The sequence below is a fragment of the Sturnus vulgaris genome, chromosome 9 (assembly GCF_052056855.1).
Source record: "Sturnus vulgaris isolate bStuVul1 chromosome 9, bStuVul1.hap1, whole genome shotgun sequence".
Classification (NCBI taxonomy): Eukaryota; Metazoa; Chordata; class Aves; order Passeriformes; family Sturnidae; genus Sturnus; species Sturnus vulgaris.
This window is the reverse complement of record NC_142251.1, coordinates 1678205-1699271: the sequence shown is the minus strand read 5'-3', so window position 1 is coordinate 1699271 and position 21067 is coordinate 1678205. Positions and strand designations below refer to the sequence as shown.

The window sequence follows — 21067 nt, the reverse complement described above, 5'->3', positions numbered from 1 at the left end:
GTGTCCCTTTCCCCCTCACCATCCTCCTGTTGTCCTGTTTGTTGATGCTGACAGTGCAGTCCCTGATGACGATGTGGGTGATCTCAGGGAAGTAGGAGAAGTTGCTCCAAGCCTCCCAAACTTTCTGCTTCTCTTCCTCTTTTTTGCCTTTGCCCTCGGATTTTTTCTTTTTCTCTTTCTCTGGCTGTGCAGGCTGCAAATGGATTTGGGGGAAAAGCTTTAGTTGAAATATGTTCAGCTCAGTGGTTTTATTCTAAACTGAAAATTCACTATAAAATAGCAACAGAAATTCATTATTGATTAGAATTAGATCATAGAATTATTATATAAATTATAAAATGAACATAAATTATAGAAGAATAATAGAAAATATAGAATACAATATAATGTGTAATGTACATTTACTCTAAACTGAAAATTCACTACAAAATAGCAATAGAAATTAATTCTTGATTAGAATTATAGAACAGAATTAAAATATAAATTATAACATTAATATAAATTCTAGAATAATAATAGAAAATATATAATGTATAATGTACATTTACTCAACACCAAAAATTCACTTCAGAATAGTAATATATATTATTTATTAATTAGAACTATATAATAGAATTATCATATAAATAACATTAATATAAACTATAGAATAATAATAGAAAATAAAAAATATAGTGTATTCTAATACATTTACTCTAAATCAAAAGTTCATTCTAGAAGAGTAATATAAATTAATTATTTATTAGTTAGAACTATACAATTATAAATTATAAAATTAATCTAAATTATAGAATAATAGAAAAGATAGGATATAATGTATTCTAATACATTTACTCTAAACCAAATTATTCTAGAATAATGATATAAATTCATTATTAATTAGAATACAATTATAATATGAATTAAAAAATTAATATAACTAGAGAATAATAAGAAAAAACATAGAATATAATGTATTCCAATAAACAGAATAAATCTCTTTAATTCTGGACTGTTTTTCACAGAATTGCCAGTGTCCATTCCTGGAATTTTTCAGGATAAAAATCCTGATCCTGGTCTGATGTCAAAGCTAAGCCTAAAAAGGGGTTTGGGCTGGAACTCCCTGAGCTCCTCCCAACCTCCATAACTCTGTCATCCCATAAAACCATAAACCACAACCATCTTTTAACAGCTGTTATATCCCAAAAAAAACCCCAAAAACCCTCTTTTAATTCCCATTTCTCAAGGGTTACTTACACTGGGCTTGAGCCTCCATTGAATCCCGTGGTTTCCTGTCACCATCACTTCATATTTCTCATTATCTCCACAATTCAATTTACTGATCTCATTCTCAGCAGAAATGACCAAAAAGGAAGTCTCAAAAATCTCTGCCCCATAATATTTGGTGAGGATCTCCATGGTGGATAAATATTTCACTTTCAGATCCCGGGGGGACACGCTGTTGTTGCAGATGGTTTTGTTGTTGAATTCCTTGAGGAAATGCTTGAAAACGTTATTGATTCGAATCCTGGTGAGGAAATTCCTCTGCCTGATGGTTCTGTTCAGGGTCTCAGGGATGTAATGTTTGTAACTGGAAGGGAAAACAAAGGATTCAGCTGGGAGGACTGGGACAACTGGGACAAATGAGAGAACTGGGAGAATTGGGAGGACTGGGAAAAATGGGAGAACTGGGAGAATTGGAAGAACTGGGTGAACTGGGGAAAATGGGAGGGCTGGGAAAAATGGGAGGGCTGGAAGAATTGGGACAACTGGGAGGACTGGGAGAATCTCTGCTGGGAGAACTGGGAGAATTTGGAGAATTGGGAGAACTGGCAAAAATGGGAGAACTGGCAAAAATGGGAGAATTGGGATAATTGGGAGGACTGGGAGAATTGGGAGGACTGGGAAAACTGGAAAAAATGGGAGAATTGGGAGGAGAATTGGGAGTAGAACTGGGAGGAGAATTGGGAGGACTGGGAGAACTGGGAGAACTGGGAGAACTGGGAAAAATGGGAGAACTGGGAAAAATGGGAAAAATGGGAAAATGGGAGAACTGGGAGAATCTGTGCTGGGAGAACTGGGAGAACTGGGAGAACTGGGAGAATCTGTGCTGGGAGAACTGGGAGAATCTGTGCTGGCACAGCAGCAGGGACACACTGGTGCCAGCTCACCTGATGTCCTTGGGCAGCTCAGGCAGTTTCATGTTCCTCTTGATGGCATCGTGGGAGATGGCCAGGACAGCCATGCCCAGACACTCATTCTCAATCTCATGGACCTCCTGCTCGTTCCTGGGCTCTCGGATGGGAGCCAGCCCCTTCACTAGGTCATACTGGCCCTTAACAGAACAAAAAAAAAAAAAAAATCAATTTATCCTTTTAGTCATTGCAAGAGTTTGGCCCTGAGCCAGGAATTCATCCCAGGATCTTTGAGCAAGGAGAAGCTGGAAGCTTCTCTCCCCTTCTTTTATCCATCAGCCCTCCAAAAATTCACTTTTTTTAAAAATTAACTACTGAAATTCCCAATTTATCCATTTGTTCTTTCCCAGACTTTGGCCCTGAGCCAGGAGTTCATCCCAAGATCCTTGAGCAAGAACAAGCTGGAAGCTCCTCACATTCTTTTATCCATCAGCCCACTGAAAATTCATTTCTTAAAAAATTAATTACAGAAGTTCCCAATTTATCCATTTGGTCATTCCTAAAATTTGTCCCAGGATCTTTGAGCAAGGACAAGCTGGAAGCTCTCCTTGAGAGTTATACACCAGCCCACCAAAAATTCATTTTTTTAAGTTTAACTACAGAAATCCCCAATTTATCCATTTACTCATTCCCAAAATTTGTCCCTGAGCCAGGAATTCATCCCAGGATCCTTGAGCAAGGAGAAGCTGGAAGTTCCTCTCCTTTTACACACCAGCCCACCAAAAATTCTTTTTTTTTTTTTTAATTAACTACAGAAATCACCACCTCTGGCCCCTTTTAATACCTTCAATATTTATTTTCTGAGCCACAAAACCAACTGTGTGGTTCTGCTTTATCTCTGCCCTTTCCATCCAAAGCCTCCATGAATTTCATGGATTCATCTCTAAGCCAATCTTGCTCTGGGACAGCCTGGAAAGTGTTTGGTTATCAAAGAACAAAGACATTTCTGTCTTTATTGATTTAATATTTCCCTGGAATTCTCTTTCCTTGGGGGTTCCCAATTAAAGAAGGATTTTGCTGGAGCTGCTCCACGTTGTGTCTTTTTTTGAAGGGCAAACTCTTATTTCCAAGTGTGAAAATCCTGCAGGGATTCCACTCAGAACCAACAGTAAATGAAATTTCCTCAGTGCATTCCATTTGCTCTTTGATCAACCTGAATTTTCCCATTTTTTTTGGTGAAACCTGACAGATTCTGGTTCAAAAAAATCCTTTGGAAGGCACAAGAGGAGAGGAAAACTGCAGTGAGCTTATCAATCAATCAATCTTTATCACCACGGGGTTATCAGTAAATGTTTATCAATCTTTTAGCACCACCCAGTAAAAAAAAAAAAAAAAAAACCTCATTAAAAGGACCCAGCCCTGCTGCTCCTCTCCAGCCCCAGAAAGTCCCAGCTCTGTGGGAATATCCCACAAAAATAATTCAATTTAGAAGAATAAAAATCTAGAAATAAAACCATTTTTGGACTGGGGGAGTTTCTTTCACCTCATTCACGCAGCAAATTCTCTCTTCTCCACCAGGCAGCAGCACCAAAGAAAACCCTTTTCCAGTACTAACAGCATACATAATGTGGATTTTAGGAGTTTAAAAAGATGTTTTTAAAGCAGAACCTCGGAGTTTTTATTGGAATGCAGTATCAGAGACAATTCCAACCTGTGCAAAGATGTATTCCAGGGAATTGGCATCCAGGATGGGGGTTCCCTCTGGGGCCAGCTTCTTGTCATAGGCCTTGGCTTTCCTTGGGGAGTGTCTCCACACCGAGGGCTCACTCTCACTGGTGCCATGCCAGTTGGTGAAATAGTATCTAGTAAAAAAAAAAAAAGTCAGAAACTTTAAAAACTTTTTGGGAAAAGCTTTCGTTTCAACAAGGTAATTTAGATTTTGAAAAGCAAAGCAGTTCAAAGCAACACTTCTGCCTTAAGCTGGAGTGATTTGACATTCCAAGCACATTCCTGGAGGGAAATGACCAAATTATTATGTAATATTAGATTTTATTTTTTTTTCCTTCTTTTTTGTTAGAGAGATGGAGCACCTCTCCTGTGAGGAAAGATGGAGAATTGGGAATGTTCACCTGGAGAGGAGAAGGATCCAGGGAGAGCTCAGAGCCCCTGGCAGGGCCTGAAGGGGCTCCAGGAGAGCTGGGGAGGGACTGGGGACAAGGCAGGGAGGGACAGCACACAGGGAGTGGCTGTGAGCTGAAAGAAGATGGATTTAGATGGGATATTGGGATGGAATTCCTTGCTGGGCTGGAATTCCCAGATTTGCTGTGGCTGCCCCTGGCAGTGTCCAAGGCCAGGCTTGGAGCAGCCTGGGACAGAGGAAGTTGTCCCTGGGATGGGATTTGGGATTTAGGGTCCTTCCCAGTCCAAACCAGTCTGGGATTGACATTTCTAAAGCCCCAAATCTGCAGTGGGCAAGGCTGGAGTGTCTCAGCCTCAGTGCAGAGTCAGGATCTTCAGCAACATCAAATTAATATTTTTAATTCAGCTCTTCTTAGGCAGGAACTCCAACCCAAAACTGTGCCAAAAAACTCCTGACAAGAACCAGGAGATGCTCAAGAACTCCTTGGGCTGAAGCCTGAAGAGCAGAGCAAAGCAAATCCTCCTGAAATCCAAAGGAAATGACTTTGCTTCCCATTTCTCCTGCAGGAGAGAACTCGGAATTCATAACTCCAATTCTTTTGTTATTTCCTGGAAATAATTATGGGCAAGGTATTGTGTATTGTTTGTGACTGAGAGGAGAATTTGCTCCTAATTTTTCCTAATTAACTGCTCTGATTAAGACACCGCTGAAGAGTTACAAAAATAATTGGAGCCCCATTGTTCGAGGGATGAGTAAATAAAAGAAAATCTTTTCCTTGGAAAGCTCCATGGATTGCTGTGAGTGATTTTTGGTATTTCACTTGCACAACAGGAAGAGGAGCACAAAATTTCCTCATCCCCAAATTCCTGGGAAGGAGAATTTGGGATCATTTGGGATTATTTGGGAAGGTGGATTTACATTTCAGCCTGACCATGGAGTGTTGCTCTTGTCACTCGTTTCCTTTTTCCCCAGAGTTTCCAGGAAATTGTGTTATCCCAGAATGGGCTGGGAGGGATCTGGAAGGATCAGCTGCTTCCAAAATCCCTCCAGAAGGGGGAATTGGATCCTTTTTCCACACCAAGAAACAAACCCAGCCATGGAAGAGTTAAATTCTCCTCCTCTGTGAGCCAATGACTCCAGGATATTACAAAATCCTGGGGTTTCTCGTGTTGGAGCATATTTTTTTTTAATTTGTTTTATTTTGTTTTTAAAGAACTTGAGGCAAGTGTGAAAAACACAGGGTGCTCATAAAGTTTTTGTGAAAAATCCTTTGAAAACATCACTGGAAGTGCAGCAGCATCTGGCACTGATTTAGGGCAGAGGAGGAAAAGCTCACACAGAAAACAAAAAACTCTCAGCAGTGGGAGAAAAATCAAACCCCTAAAAAATATTTCAGTCCCACCATTCATTTTAGAGACACCATTAAAAGGGACACGACTAAAACCCAGCAATGTCATCAAAAATCCAAATTATTTCATCTCTGAATCCTCATGTACAGTTATTCCATTGCTCTATTTAAAAAGCCCAGACCTTTTTCCTTTTTCCAGAGGAATTCTGCCCCTGGCAGAGCTCAGAACAAACCAAATTCATTTAAGGATCAGTTTCATAACCTAAAACCCACAACAGGAATAAATGAAATAAAGCAAAACACCACCAGGACATGGATGAAATCCTGGGAAAATGGGAATCTTTGGATTTTAGTGCTTAACTCTTTTTGAAATTATTTAAAAATCCTTTTTTTTTGGCCCAAAGTTTGTCAGTTTTCATTCATGGAGTACGAGGGACAAAAGAGATTTCCCTGCCAAACTCCAAAGCTGAAAAAAAATAAAATAATAATAATAAAAAAATATTTAAAAACAAATCATAAACCACCAGAACTCTTAATTATGGAAAGCACGGGTTTTTCCAGAGCTCCATTCTACAAAATGGTACAACAGAATAATTACAGAAAGCAAAGCTCAGCATAAATTAATTCTGTTCACAATTATTTTCAGGAAATAACGACAGAATTGGAGTCATTAATTATCTTAAATCACCTTCCTGGGTTATGAAGAGCCAAAAATGATTTTTAAGAGGGAGCTGCTTAGGCAATTTTAAGGAAGGTGCCTCCCATCATTGACCCAGAGCAGAAAAACAAACACCAAACACAGCAAAAACTGGTTTTTAAGAATTAAAAGTTCTTCATTCATTCATTAAATTCAAAAGTTAATTATTTAAAAATTAATTAAATTCAGAAGTTCTTCATTTATTAGAAGTTCATAAGAATTCAAAGGATTAAATCTCCACAATTACACTTGAAATATCACCTTTTTTTAGTGTGAAAAACAGAAAATTTCAGGCTCAGGGGGAATTCCCCAGGTTGACATTACAGCAGAAATTTTGATTATTCAGGGTATTGTTACTGTGGCTGATCTCAGGGCACCCAATGCTCTGTAAAAACCTTTTAGAACCCTCATTCATTTTATTTTATTTTATTTTATTTTATTTTATTTTATTTTATTTTATTTTATTTTATTGTGTTTATCTGCCCAACCTCATCCCAGCTGGGGAAATCTGAGATCAGCCAGGGTTAAGGCATTAATAACCCTAATGAAATTTAAAAAAAAAAAAAAGAAAAAAACCACTCCAGCATCTTCTTCCTCTTCCAAAAATAGGAATTATCACCACTTGAAAAGCAAAATCAGTCATTTTTCCTTGCAGCAATTCATCCAACAATAACAATTCCAGTCTGGAATCCAACACCCAAAAAAATCCCATTTTGCAGAATCCTCTCTTTGCATTTCCCTGCACCCCAAAGTGCCCCAGAGTGTGGAAAATTGTGGAATATTATTCACAAGGTTATTTTCTTACAGCTGTCCCTTAAAGAATCAAGAAATCTGTGGATTTCCTGAAGTTTCTGGATTAATTATTCCTGCAGGTCAAGTTTATTTCATGTATTTTTCTCCTATATTGAGAACTTAAAGCTCAGATTGATACAAGAAAAGTAATAATGATAATAATGAGGATAATAATATTGTTAATAATAATAGTGTTAATGATAAGAATAATGATAATTATAATAATAGTGATGATGATGATGATGATGATAATAATAATAATAATAATAATAATAATAATAATAATAATAATAATAATAATAATAATAATAATAATAATAATAATAATGTTGTGCAGAATGTTGTCCTGGCTCCTGGTTTGATTTTTTTCCATGTTTTCCCACAGATCCTTTGCAGTCTTGGAGAATTCCAAAAGCCAGAACCTGCTGCTTTTTCCTTTGAAGAGTAAAATTCCCACTGATTTCAGTGGGAACTGCAACACTTGAGATGGGAATTCATCCCTGACACAAAACCCAGTGGTTTGGAACCAATTTTCCAATTCACTTTGACCTTGTTCACTCCCAGCTTTGTGAAAACAACTTCTCCTGGTTTTTAATTTTTTTATTTTAAGGTTAAATCCTCAAGATACAAAGAAACCAGGAGATATTGGAAGCTCCTGCTGCTTTTGATTTTGTTTTCCTATTTCTTCAGGGAGCTCAGGAAGAAATAAATTCAATTTTCCAGGTTTTTTTCTCTTACCTCATGCGATAATGGAGCCTGAAGGATGATTTTTCCTCCACTTTGAAGACCTGGTTTGGTGCATACCAGAGCTTTTTGTTCTCATCATACAGAGCAAAGAGGTTGTGGCACAGAGGGGACACAGCTGGCACAAAAATACACAAAGGGATGAATCACCAGTGGCTCCAGTGCACACCCACAGCCCAAAACACAAATGGAATAAAGCAAATATTGGATCATGAAAAGCAAATGATACTGGGATTAGACTGGAGCAAATATTAGGGAGGAAAGGTTGAGGTGGAGCTGTCACCTCAGTTCAGCCCATGGGGTTTGGGGTGGATTAAAAAAAAAGATATTTCTGCTGTTAAAGTGATTCTCAAATCCTGATTTTGCACAAGGTTTGAGCTTCAAGGGAATTACTGAAAAACTTCATTTTGTCCAGGTCACAGGAATGGCAGTTTTACCAAACTCACAACTTTGTTCTCAGCTTTATTTTATGAATAAATTCAACCTCCAGGAGGTGAAATGAGGTTTTAGCAAACAAGCAGAAAGTTTTGTTCATAACACAGAGGGGCTAAGAACACATTTTGATATCAATGGGCTGATCTGCTTTAATTTTGCATTTTCACCATCCCAGACCTGTGCTGTGCTTACAGATGTGCCTCAATTCCCTGCTCCAGTTCTGGGAATTGGTCACAGCCCCAAAAAGCAGCTCCTGCACACCAACAGAAATAAGTGGTTCCACTTTCCTTAAAACTCTTAAAAAAATAACATCAGCACTCATTTGATGAGGTTTATGTAATTTCACCCATTCCCATGGGAGAGGAGCAATTAGAAAAAGGAGCTGAAGGGAATTACAAGAATCCAGGTGATGTGGGTAAAGAAAATATTTGAGAGCTGCAGGAAAATTGCTGCCCAATTCCCCTGTATAACATTTGGTGTTCCATGGGGAAAGAACCTCAGAACTGTAAATCTAAAATCCCACTGGATTGTGAGATCAAACAGAGATGAAATCCATATTTCCTGTGCAATTCCAGGAATTCTGCTGAGCCCACAGCCCCTGACATGTGAGGGATGCACAGGAGCTCAAAGCAACTTTGTGGGGATTTATTGGTCCGGGGTGGCTCTTCCTGGGACTGACACACAGAGGATTCCTCACAAATCAACTGAAATCAACTGAAATCAACTGAAATAAATCCAAATACTCACAACATTTCTGGGCAGCCTCGATGCACAGCTCCTCCGAGGTGAACTCGCCACTGGAGTAATAAATGGGGGCTTTGTCCTGCAGGTAGAAGAGGATTTCCAGCCCCTGGTGTTGAGTTTCCAGGTTGAGTTCATTTCTCTTTGTGCTCCTCATTTTTGCACAGAAAGCCATGGCTTTGCAATCTTCTTTTACGTTGAGATACTGGGAGTGGAGGGAGAAAAGAATTGGAATTATCAGCACACAAATCCATCCCTGCTGGCTCTGAGGGGCACCACAATTCTCAAAACTCTCAGGTGGGGATTTATTCCAAACCAAAGAGGTGAAAAAGAGGGTGGGGAAAAAAAAAAAAAAAAAAAAAAAGAAATGTCAGTGATTATTGTGATTCTGGGAACTCTGCTCCAAATCAGTCCCTTTTGTCTTCTGGTGGTTCCACAGCTTTTCTGAAAGGTTTCTCTTCTCAAAGCACAAAGAACTTTCACATCCTTCAGCACCTAATTGGCTGGAAAACAACACTTGAGCCTGAGTGATTGAAACAGCTCATTTGATGTTTCCTTTTTTATTAAAAAAAAAAAAAAAAAAAAAAAAAAGAAAAGTTGGCTTCTATTTTTACAGCCCCTTAACGGCAAAATATTTCTCATTGTTTTCTCCCCTCTCACCCTTTGTGTTTGAAAGTGCTGATGCTTTATGAGTCATGATGTATTTTATAAGATTTATTGGTGTTTATTTTTTTTATTACTGCTCCTCTTGTCTCTCCAAGAGAAAAGGGGAGCACTGTGGAGGTTTAATGTAAGAGCTTTTAGATTGCCAAGGATGCACAACAGGGAAGCTCTGACTCAAAAGAAAATTGCATTTCATACCCAATGTTTAAATAAAAAGAGCAGAAAGTTATTTGAGTTATTTGGGTTCTTTGTTCCATGTTTTTCTAAGCTTTAGCTCAAAAAACAACAAAAGCCCAAACCACCAATTTTATAGTTTATGAAATTAATCCTTCCACCAAAAAAAAAACAAATTAAAAATGAACCCCCAAAAGCCAACACACCTGCATTTATGTGCCTGTGGGATCCTCTACACAACTGAAATGGGTCTTCACTCTCCCCAGGAGAAACTTCACTCTGACTGAAAAAAAAAGGAAAAATAAATATTTTTAGGAATGGCTTAGTACAGTTTGAGGCACAACTGAAATGGTCAGGCTGATAAAATTCCACCTGCAATCCCAGAGAAGCTTTTTTATAACTGAGATCTGGATTTGGTCTCAGCCAAAGGCAGTCCCAGGATCCAGCCACGAGTTTGGGCACATCCACTGATCCCTCCTGACACTGTGGGGACACTGCCTGAGATGAAACAAAAAAATAAACCAAAAAAAAAAAAACCAAAAAAAAAAAAACCAACAAAAAAAAAAAACCCAAACAGGGAAAGCCTTGGTCATTCCCTGGATTTTCCCCCTATTTTCAGTTTGGAATTGCTCTCATCATAAGCCTGAGCAGTGACATCACAGGAACATTTCCCTCTGAGTTTTACCTCCTCCATGCCTCCATTCCTGACATTTTTTATTATTTATTATTTTATTATTTATTATATTAATCCCAATTCTTCCCTGCTCTCTGTTGATCCCAGATTTTCATCCCAAAAGTTTCCAAACTGAACCTGACAGTGCTGCTGCTTTGGGAGATCTCAGCCATCACTCACCTGAAACATTCCTCCCCTTCCATCCTTCCTTTTCCCCTCCTCCAGCATCTCTGCCAAAACGTTTTTCAAACTAAATGTGAATTTATTATTTTTGTTTCACCGGGGTGAGGCCTTCATCTGACCTAGCAGACTTCAGCAAATATTGATTTAAAAGCCTGAGGATTAATCTGGGAAAAGTCAGACAGAGCCACACAACTTCCCTGGGAGAGCCCAGCAAACCTGATCCTACCCCAGAAAAAAAAAATTATATTGAAGAGTCTGGCACATATTCCCAATTAAATTCCATTTTCCTGCCATCCCTGCCACTTGAAAGCTGAATTTGAGTCTCTAAACACATTCCCTTGGCAGTAATATGGGGAAGAAGTCATTGAGAGCCTGATTTTTGGGATATGCAGACAAGTCAGGAATTATTTTTGCACAGCACCATAAAATCAAAACTCAAAAGGTGAAATATATTAATTTGAATCTCATTAAAACCACCCCCTTTTAAATGACATATCACTCCAGCTCAATATATTGTAATGTCTGTGTGGGCCTAATGTTAAAAAAGATTGTCCAGATGTTTTAAAATGTGAGGGGGAATAGAAAACCACTGCCTTTTACAGATTCATAAATCAAATTCTTGTTTTTCAACAGAGCTGCTTTGCTTTGCTTTAAAAGCTCCTACTCTTGGTTTTAGTCACAACAATTCCCAGAATCCTAAAAACCTTTAAGTGCTGCTTCATTTCTAAAACCTTCTGGGGATAAACCAAACAATCCAATATCCAAACTCTATTATTTCCTAATGGCTTTCCCAGCCATTCTCATTGTCAGGGATTCACCTTTGAAAAATGCTTCTGCATCTTCCAAAAAGTCTTTTTTTTTTTTTCCCCTTTTTTTTTTTTTTTTTGAGCCAGACAAATTCCTGCTCTGTCTGAGCATCTTCACCAGCCCTACAAAGTCAAATGCTCCATCTGAGAAATGAGATTTTTATCCTTTGCCTCAGAGCCTCCCAAATTATTATTTGTGGATTTTCTGGTCTCTTCTCTCCTCCAAGGATGACAGGGATGTGCTCATGGACAGCACAATATTTGAAATTTTTTTTTTTTTTCAGGCATATTTTAATTTCATTTCTGTTTCTCCCAGTGGGAACAGCTCTTTGTGATGCACCTTCCAAAATATTTTTGGGAATGCAGGATGGCTCTTCTTGAGATTATTATTATTATCATTATTATCACTATTATCACTATTATCATTATAACTACCATTATTATCATTATTATCACTATTTTCACTATTATCATTACAATTATTATCACTATTATCATTATCATTATTATCATTATCATTGTTATCATTATTGTTGTTGTTATTAAAAGTTAAACTATTATTAATAACAACATTGGAGGTGTGTTGGAATTTTGGAAATTGAGAGTTTTAAGGGTTTTTTTGTGTTAACAAGTACTAATTAAAAAAAAATATTGGTTTTGATTTAAGGTTGTGAATAAAAAGTTTTTTAAATTAAATAATAAAATTAAAATTGTAACTGTGTAGTTTAAATAAAAGTGTGTAATATTACATAATAAAAATTTTAAAATTTAAAGTTTTTCAGGTCTGTTTTAATTTCACTTCATTTCTGTTTGTCCCAGTGGAAGAAATATTTTTGGCAATGCAGGATGGCTCTTCCTGAGATTCCACTTCCCCAAGCATTTATATTTTATATTAATATTTTATATAAATATAAAATACATAAAGATATCTGTTATATTCAAATATAAACATTCCATAAAATTACAAAGAACCACTGCATAATTCCTGAGATAATTCCAAAGGAATTGTTTGAACCCCACTGCTGACCCCTAAATTCCAGATGTTCCATCCTGGCACCTCCACCACTGGAAAATTCCAAAGGAATTGTTTGATCCCTCTGCTGCACAATAAACCCAACAGTCACTGGATAATTCCTGAGAGAATTCCAAAGGAATTGTTTGAACCCCACTGCTGATCCCCAAATTCCAGATGTGCCATCCTGGCACCTGCACCTCTGGATAATTCCTGAGATAATTCCCAAGGAATTGTCTGTACCCCACTGCTTCTCCCAAACAAGGGAACCCCACGTTTCACCAGATTTTTAGGGAAAAAAAAAAAAAAAATCCCCATGTTTTTTAGGAAAAACAAGCACGGATTTATTAATTTATTAGGCCAGCAGCCAGAGATTTCTGACGGTGTCCGATTTTTTCGGGAGAAATAAACCAAAACGAGCGAGCAGCCGAGGCGTGGCCAAGCCAAAGCTGTGAGAAATGTTCTCAACTCGTCCTTGCTGCAAATGAGCAGAGCAGGAACGAAACGAGGAATGAAACCCGGGAAATGCCACATCCCACCCTAACAGAGAGCTGGGAAAAACTCCTCCGAGCAAAATTCCTTTGGGACAGGGGAGCAAAATTCCTTTAGGACAGAGGAGCAGCAAAATTCCTTTGGGACAGAAAAGGAACAAAATTCCTTTGGGACAGAGGAGAAAAATTCCTTTAGAACAGAAGAACAAAATTCCTTTAGGACAGAGAGGAACAAAATTCCTTTGGGACACAAGAGGAACAAAATTCCTTTAGAAGAGAAGAACAAAATTCCTTTGGGACAGAAGAGGAACAAAATTCTTTTAGGACAGAGAGGAACAAAATTCCTTTGGGACAGAAAGGAACAAAATTCCTTTGGGACACAAGAGGAACAAAATTCTTTTAGGACAGAAGAGCAGCAAAATTCCTTTGGGACACAAGAGGAACAAAATTCCTTTAGAATAGAAGAACAAAATTCCTTTGGGACAGAGGAGCAGCAAAATTCCTTTGGGACAGGAAAGGAACAAAATTCCTTTGGGACACAAGAGGAACAAAATTCTTTTAGGACAGAAGAGCAACAAAATTCCTTTGGGACACGAGGAACAAAATTCCTTTAGAATAGAAGAACAAAATTCCTTTGGGACAGAAGAGGAACAAAATTTCTTTAGGACAGAGGAGCAGCAAATTTCCTTTGGGACAGAGGAGCAGCAAAATTCCTTTGGGACAGAAAAGGAACAAAATTCCTTTAAAATAGAAGAACAAAATTCCTTTGGGACAGAGGAGCAACATTCCCTTAGGACAGAAGAGGAACAAAATTCTTTTAGGACAGAAGAGGAACAAAATTCCTTTGGGAGAGAAGAGGAACAAAATTTCTTTAGGACAGAGGAGCAGCAAAATTCCTTTGGGACAGAGGAGAAAAATTCCTTTAGGACAGAGGAGGAACAAAATTCCTTTGGGACAGAAAAGGAACAAAATTCTTTTAGGACCGAAGAGGAACAAAATTCCTTTGGGACAGAAGAGGAACAAAATTCCTTTGGGACAGAGGAGAAAAATTCCTTTGGGACAGAAGAGGAACAAAATTCCTTTAGAATAGAAGAACAAAATTTCTGTGGGACAGAAGAGGAACAAAAAAATCCCTTTATTCCAGCCCCATCGTGCACTGGAGCCGAGCAGAAGCTCTGAGCACATCCCAGCTCCTCCCACGGAGCAGGAATTCCTAAAGGCAAGGACCAACCCCAACTTTCCCTGAGAAAAACAAAACTGAAATAGCGGCACCTCTTACACTCGAGCTGCTTTCCAAATAAATGTCACCCACCTTTAGATCCCCCCTAAAAGCCCTCAAAGGTTCTGACTCTGGGGTCAACAGCTCCTGCGGGAAGGGCAGAGCACCTGAACCCCGCCCCAGATGTGTCATGTGCTTCCTGCGGTGGCTTTGCACTTTGGTAAGTCGTTTTTGATGGTTTGCCTTCTTCTTTTTTTTCTTTTTTTTTTTTAATGTGGTGAGAAGATATTGTTAAAGTTCAGTCTGAAATGCTCACAGTTTAAAGTGAGGCTCAAAGAAAAACAAAACTTCGCCAGTTTTGTTCACCTGTTAAGAGCAAACCACGAAGAAAAATATCCCCTAACTAAGAAACATTCCTGCTATAACAGAGTAGAAAACCATAAAATTCCATAATAAACTTGGGATTTACTACTGACATCAAGAGCAATTTAATTTTTCAAACCCCTCTCTGTGCTCTCTGCTCTTTTATTAAATTAAAATCCAGCTCTAATGCTGGTAGCCCCCATCTGCATTTATCCACAAAGGTGCACAAGATCTTGTCAGGCTCGATGGAAAGTGGAGAATTTGGACTTTTCCAACCTAAAAAATTCCCAAGTGGAGTTATTGGGCCGCACTGTTTGGGTGTGCAGAGAAAAAAAAATATTTTCAGTTTAGCAAAATGGATGCAGAGTGAGCAGCTCAAGCACTTCATGGTAAAAATGGACAGCCCAAGGAAGAATCAAATGCCACTGAGACATTATTGTTAATACAAGTGGGAAATACAGTTATTTATTGCCCATCTGTTGGGATAAACACACACAGCAATTTTTTTTTTTTTTTTTTTATTATAAACTAATCACCAGAGAACACCTATATTCATGGCTGGCTGTAAAGACATTTATCCCCGTTGGCCACAGCAAGTGGGACAATTAATTAATGGACTTGTCTGAACCAAAATGAGGTTTTTAAGTCCTCTGGCTGAGAAGGGATCTCACATCTGCATCTCAACTCATCTCTTTAAACTGCAGATTCCAGTCTGGGTGAGTGAACTCTTCCCCCAGGATATGCTTTGGTTTGCCTGCAGCTACTTTTCTATTTTCAGGCTTTAATAAATCCTCCTATTGCCTACTCTCAATTCTTACATTGCCACCTTCAAAAACAGGAGCTGAGCCTTAAACACCACCTGGAAAACGACAAAGAAATGATGTGGTTCAGATCTCCCCCTAAACTGTTTGGTTTTTTTTTCTGATCCCAACTGCAACAAAGATTGGGAAAAAAAAAAAAAAAACACTTTTAATTTCTCCCAGCTGAAGGCTCTTTTCTTCCCAAAAATCAAACACAAGGAAACTGGCAGAAAACACTTGAACCAGAAGAATCCAATCGGTGAGAGCCAAACGAAGCCTTTCCAAAGTTGTCTCAGCAAACAACTTGAACTCTGCCAAAACCCCAAGGATCCCTGGGCCTCCCTTTGGTGGCCCAAAAACACAACTCTGGCTCCTCGGGGACACTAAGGACACTTTTCCCAAGGATTCTCCTCCACTGTGAACAGCCAGCTGTTGTTGAAGCTTTATCTGACAGCTGCTTTCTGCCTCGGTCACAGGAACAACACCCTGTTGTTTGTTTGGTATCACTTTTATCTCGTTGTGTTTGAGAACAGCAGGCTCTGCCACCAGCAGCAGGAAGGAACCTGTAAATCCAGTCCTGTCCTCCAGCACCACCCTCCAACAAAATTCAGTGTTTCCAGACACCCTACGTATCATTACAGAATTTTATTTATTTTTTCCCCTACCAATCGTTTTCAGCCGTGAATTTTCAGTGGCCAGTTTAACTGTGAATGTTCTGGAGGAGCTGCTAAAATTCCGAATTTGTTGGTTGGAATCTCCTGTCCACGATGAGCTGTAGCCCAGCATCACCCTGGCAAACAACCCAAATATTTACCCTCCATTCATTCAATCTCTTGGACAAATACAGCCACACTATTTTAAACTAACTGGATAATAGGAGTAAATTTGACATGTTTGCATCTGAGAGTTGTGTCAACAGTGATTCAAAGGTGCTGAGACACGTGAGTGGCTTCAGTGTCCAGGGATGAGCAATGGGACTTTGTTTGTTTTCCTTTCCTTAGGGAATCCTGCTGGGTTATGGATTTGAAAATTTGTCCTGCAGCTCGAACAGTTCTCCTGTCACTGAGGGTTTGGTCCCAAAATGCCCAAAGCTGCCTTTACACCCATCACAACAAACTCTGCCACTCTTCATACCTGGCACAGATCTCACCCCAAAGCAATTCCAGCCTGGCACCATCAACTTTCCTGCCCTAGAAAGCCTCACAGCTCCTCCAGGTTAATAACCCAAATAAACTCTTCTATACAGTTCTGCTGGGGCTGAATCATCTCGTGTTTATTTACAATTCACTCATCTCTCTCTTTTTTAGAAAACATTTGCTTGTGGAAAATTAGAAATTTAGAAAGCATTTCTGCAGTGGCTGTCTGGTAACTCCAGGTGGTCTTTAACTCCAGATTCATCATCCTGTGAGTCTTATACCATGCAGGAAAACTGAAAAAAAAAAACAACCCAACTTTCAACATATATTCTATATTTCAGGGTTCAAAGTCAAAAATTATGAGAGGAATGTGAACTTCTACCTTTCAAAGAATCTATGTGCATTCCCAGCACTGCCTGTGTATTATAAACACTGACAGCAGCTCCATTTCTCACTTTGGCCAAGAGCAGCTTCATAAAAGTTTCTGGCCAGTTAATTTTTCAGTCATGATCTTATTTCAAATCAGTTATGATTTTATAAAATCTGTCATGATTTTATTTCAGCTCTCCAGAAGCCCAAAGCAGCAGACATGTCCCAGCTGCAGCTCTGCCTCCAGGACCATTTCCCTGCTGCTGCTGGAGAGATCTTTGGGCTTTGTTCTCCCAGGATCTCAGCCACACAATCCATGGGGCAGCCTCTGCTGCCACGAGCTGATCACAGGAATTATCTCAGCTCCCACAGCTCCACTTTATCCCCATCCAACTGAGGCCTAAAGAGAGGCTGGACAGAGTTAAAGGAATAAATTTGGGAGTTATGAAAAACCCTTCAAAGGATTCACCTTGGGCAGTGCAAGAGCTCAGCCATGGTTACACCCAAGATGGACCCAAGTCAGGAGTTTTCACATTTTTATCAGTTTGGGTCCATTCCCATGTTGGGGTTCATTGTCCAGCAGTCCCATCCTCCCAGATTCTCTCCTCCATTCTCTGCTGTTTGCACTTTTTGGGGCTGGAGCTGCAGTGTGTCCTTGATTTTGGGGCTGGAAAAGGATTGTTTTGTGTGCCTGAGCTGAGAGGAGAACTTGGGATTCTTTATATGAAATTCAGAGTTACACACTAATGCAGTGCAGAATCTGGAAAATATGAAAGCAAAAACTGAAGGCATCACAACCACTCAACATCTTCTCTTGCAGAGCTGTGACCCCACTCACCCTTCCCAGCTCTGGTGCCAACACCAAGCTCCAGGAATTTGGTTGTGAAGCAGGGAATGTTTGACAAGAAAAGAAAACTGCAAAAGTTCCCAACTCACAGCTACCATCCCTAACAGCAAATCCACTCTTGCACCTTCTCTGGTTCCAGGCCAAGCCCTGTCTCGGCAGCAGTAAACAGGAAGCCACCGCTGAACTCGGTGACACAAAGACACCCCAAGCAACCTGCTCGGCTTCCTCCTGCTGCACACACAGCTGGAACAGCTGGAAACGGGAGAACAGCTCTGCCTGGCAGGGACAGAGCCAGGCCTGCACCTTCCTCACCGTCAGGATGGTGGGCATTGCAAACAGCAAAGCTGGGACTTGGTTATTCCATCGTGGATAAAATGTTTGATTCAGATCTTAAATCACGGACCTTTGGAGACAAAAATTCCACCTGGTGAAGGTCAAGAAATACCTCTGGGCACTACCAAGCTGCTCCTGCTGGTTTTAAAACCCAATTTATGCCTGTAGGTGCAGAGGAAATCCTGCGAGTACCACACTGCAGCATTGTGGAAGCATCGAGCACACCCTAAAAGCTGAAAAAAGCTTTTTCTGACCTTAAAAGCTCAGACAAAACAAGACTGAAGCCATCACTCCTGAACAATTAAAGGAGCTGCTGCCATGTAAAGTGATTTTAGGAGCTTATTACAGCTCTTAACTACCTTTCCTGTAAAGAGCTTAGCACAATAAATAAATGTGAGTAAGCAAATATTAAAAATAACCAAGCTGGGCCACTCTTGTTCGATGGCTTCTAGCACTGACTCAGACGGGGGTTGATTCATCCCAAATCCCTCCTGCCCCATCTGCTCTGTCACCTCCTGCTCCACACCCTGGCCACCCCACTGGCCACTCTCAGCAGCTCCAGGACACAGGGGTCAGGTTAACATCCCCCAAAATTCAGCGTTGCTATTCCTTCTTTTCAGCCTTTCGTTTTGGAAATGATCATTCATCAGGTTATGCTGCTGAAATTCAATATTTAAAAGGATCTGAAATGAGGGATTGTCACGCTAAAATCGCTCTTCAAAAGATCAACAGGTAATTCCCAAGAATTTGGCTTCAAAAAATCATTTCTTACCCTCTGCCCCCTTAACTGTAGCCATGCTGAGCTAATGAGTTGTCCCCTAAAAAACTGAATTATTGAGTTGTCCCCTAAAATATTGAGTTACTGAGTTGCCCCTAAATATTGAATTGCTGAGTTGTCCCCTAAATATTGAATTGCTGAGTTGCCCCTAAATATTGAATTACTGAGGAGTTGTCCCCTGAAATATTGAATTACTGAGTTGTCCCTAAAATATTCAATTACTGAGGAGTTGTCCCCCTAAATATTGAATTGCTCAGTTGCCCCCCAAATATTGAATTGCTGAGTTGTCCCCTAAATATTGAATTACTGAGTTGTACCCTAAATATTGAATTACTGAGTTGTACCCTAAATATTGAATTACTGAGTTGCCCCTAAATATTGAATTACTGAGGAGTTGTCCCCTAAAATACTGAATTGCTGAGTTGTCCCCTAAATATTGAATTACTGAGTTGTCCCCTAAATATTGAATTACTGAGTTGTCCCCTAAATATTGAATTACTGAGTGAGTTGTCCTCCAGGATCATCCCCAGAAACCCCAAAGTTGTCATCACAAACTTTCTGAATGCAGGATCTCTGCCCTTTTTTGTCTGAACCCCACAAAAATCAGAAAAAAACCCCTTTTTGTCTTATTTACAGGAACTTGTAGTCACATTCAGGGAATTTCCACAGTTTAATTTGTAATTTTTAGATTTTGACTGTACATTTACCATGAAAACAGAAAAGAACAGAAAAAAAGCCTTGAAAAAAAAAAAAATCTTCATGACAGATGGAAAGTTTAATCAAGATTAATTATGCTAATCAGATGTCAGTGATATAAAGATATTAGAGGTGGTAATATGTGATCTTATACACAAATAAGTCTCCAGAACTATTTATCTGCTTAAAAATTGTATAAACCAAGGTCTTTGCCAAAACTGCAGTGATATTGACCCAATAATTAAATAATAAATCATTTAATTGTGATACTCATGCCTTGAAAGAAATGGCAAAGGGTAGAAAAGAGAGAGGCCAGTGGCAGCAAAGCACAGAGTTAATGTTGCAATCATATCATTAAATCCTCACATAAATCCTCCACAAGTTATGCCAAGTTTTTATTGCATCTTCTCCTTTCCCTGCCAAAAATAACAACAGTTTCTTGCGGGGTTGAGAGGGGTTTTTTTAGGACATCAAAGGAAAAAAAAAAAAAAAAACAAAAAAAACATAAGAAAAAAAATCCCAAAACCTTTATGAAAAAAGCTTCGTATCTTATGGAAGTTGGAGTAATATATTTCATTACTCTATTAGGTATCTATGAAAGAATTATTAATTTTTTTTCTCCATTAGGTTATGTCAGCCATAAAAAAAAAAAAAATACCATTTTCTGCTCTTTTATTTTCCAAAAAAAACCCACAACATCACTAATTTGGGTGAAGTTTTCACCTTAACTCAGAAAAAAAGAGAGGACAGATAAATGTTAAGCCCAAATTAATTCAATTATAAACCATTAAAACCAATTTGTCTGAGTCCAAAATGAACAAAACCCAGCAGCAACGAAGTCCCAGCTCAAACTGTCAAGTCACAAAAACAGGAACTGGGCTCTAGAACTGGGGTTTTGTATTTCCCCTTTTGAATTTGATACCAGAACTAAGAGCACATTTTGTGCCTCAGAGACCATGAGACACGAAATTTTCTGATTTTTTTTTTTTTTTTTTTTTTTTTGGGAGGGGGAAGGGTAAATTTAGAATTTATTATTTGCTGCAAAAACTTGGTTTTAATTTTAACTGAGCTGTGAGTGTAGCTTCACACACACCCCCCACACCCCCCCCCCGGATTTTTTTTTTCACGTTCCTACAAATGAGAAAACAGAGGAGTGAACACAGCTGGAAAAAAAATTCCAAGGGAAATTTGTGAATTCCACAGCCAGGAAATTTGGAAAGACAGAGGGAAAGAAAAAAAAAAAAAAAAAAACGAGAGAGACAAGTCTGAGGAATCTGAAATCACAAATCACACTTCTCCCCTCTTTTTTTTTTATGCACTGTGATGAAACTGGCTGCTTTACATCCACAATTCCAAACCCCAAAATCCATGGAAAAAAAAGAATTTTTCTGAAGCATCTGGAATATTTCCTGCTTTAAAAAAAATCAAATAAACAAAAGTCTTTGCCAGAACTGCAGTGATATTGACCCAATAATTAAATAAGAAATAATCTAATTGTGATGCTCGTGCCTTA

The 21067-nt window shown here is 39.0% G+C and overlaps 1 protein-coding gene across 1 annotated transcript in view; it reads right to left on the bottom strand.

Annotated features, from left to right (window-relative positions):
- JAK1 (Janus kinase 1) overlaps positions 1-21067 on the bottom strand; it is a 46724-nt gene that overhangs the window by 15045 nt on the left and 10612 nt on the right. The window contains exons 2-8 of the mRNA XM_088169615.1: positions 10055-10131; positions 9018-9216; positions 7830-7953; positions 3826-3976; positions 2151-2314; positions 1237-1570; positions 20-193 (exon numbers count right to left, since the gene is read on the bottom strand). Coding sequence (XP_088025741.1) covers positions 20-193; positions 1237-1570; positions 2151-2314; positions 3826-3976; positions 7830-7953; positions 9018-9216; positions 10055-10060 — 1152 coding nt within the window. The 5' untranslated portion in view covers positions 10061-10131. The remainder of the gene's footprint in view (positions 1-19; positions 194-1236; positions 1571-2150; positions 2315-3825; positions 3977-7829; positions 7954-9017; positions 9217-10054; positions 10132-21067) is intronic.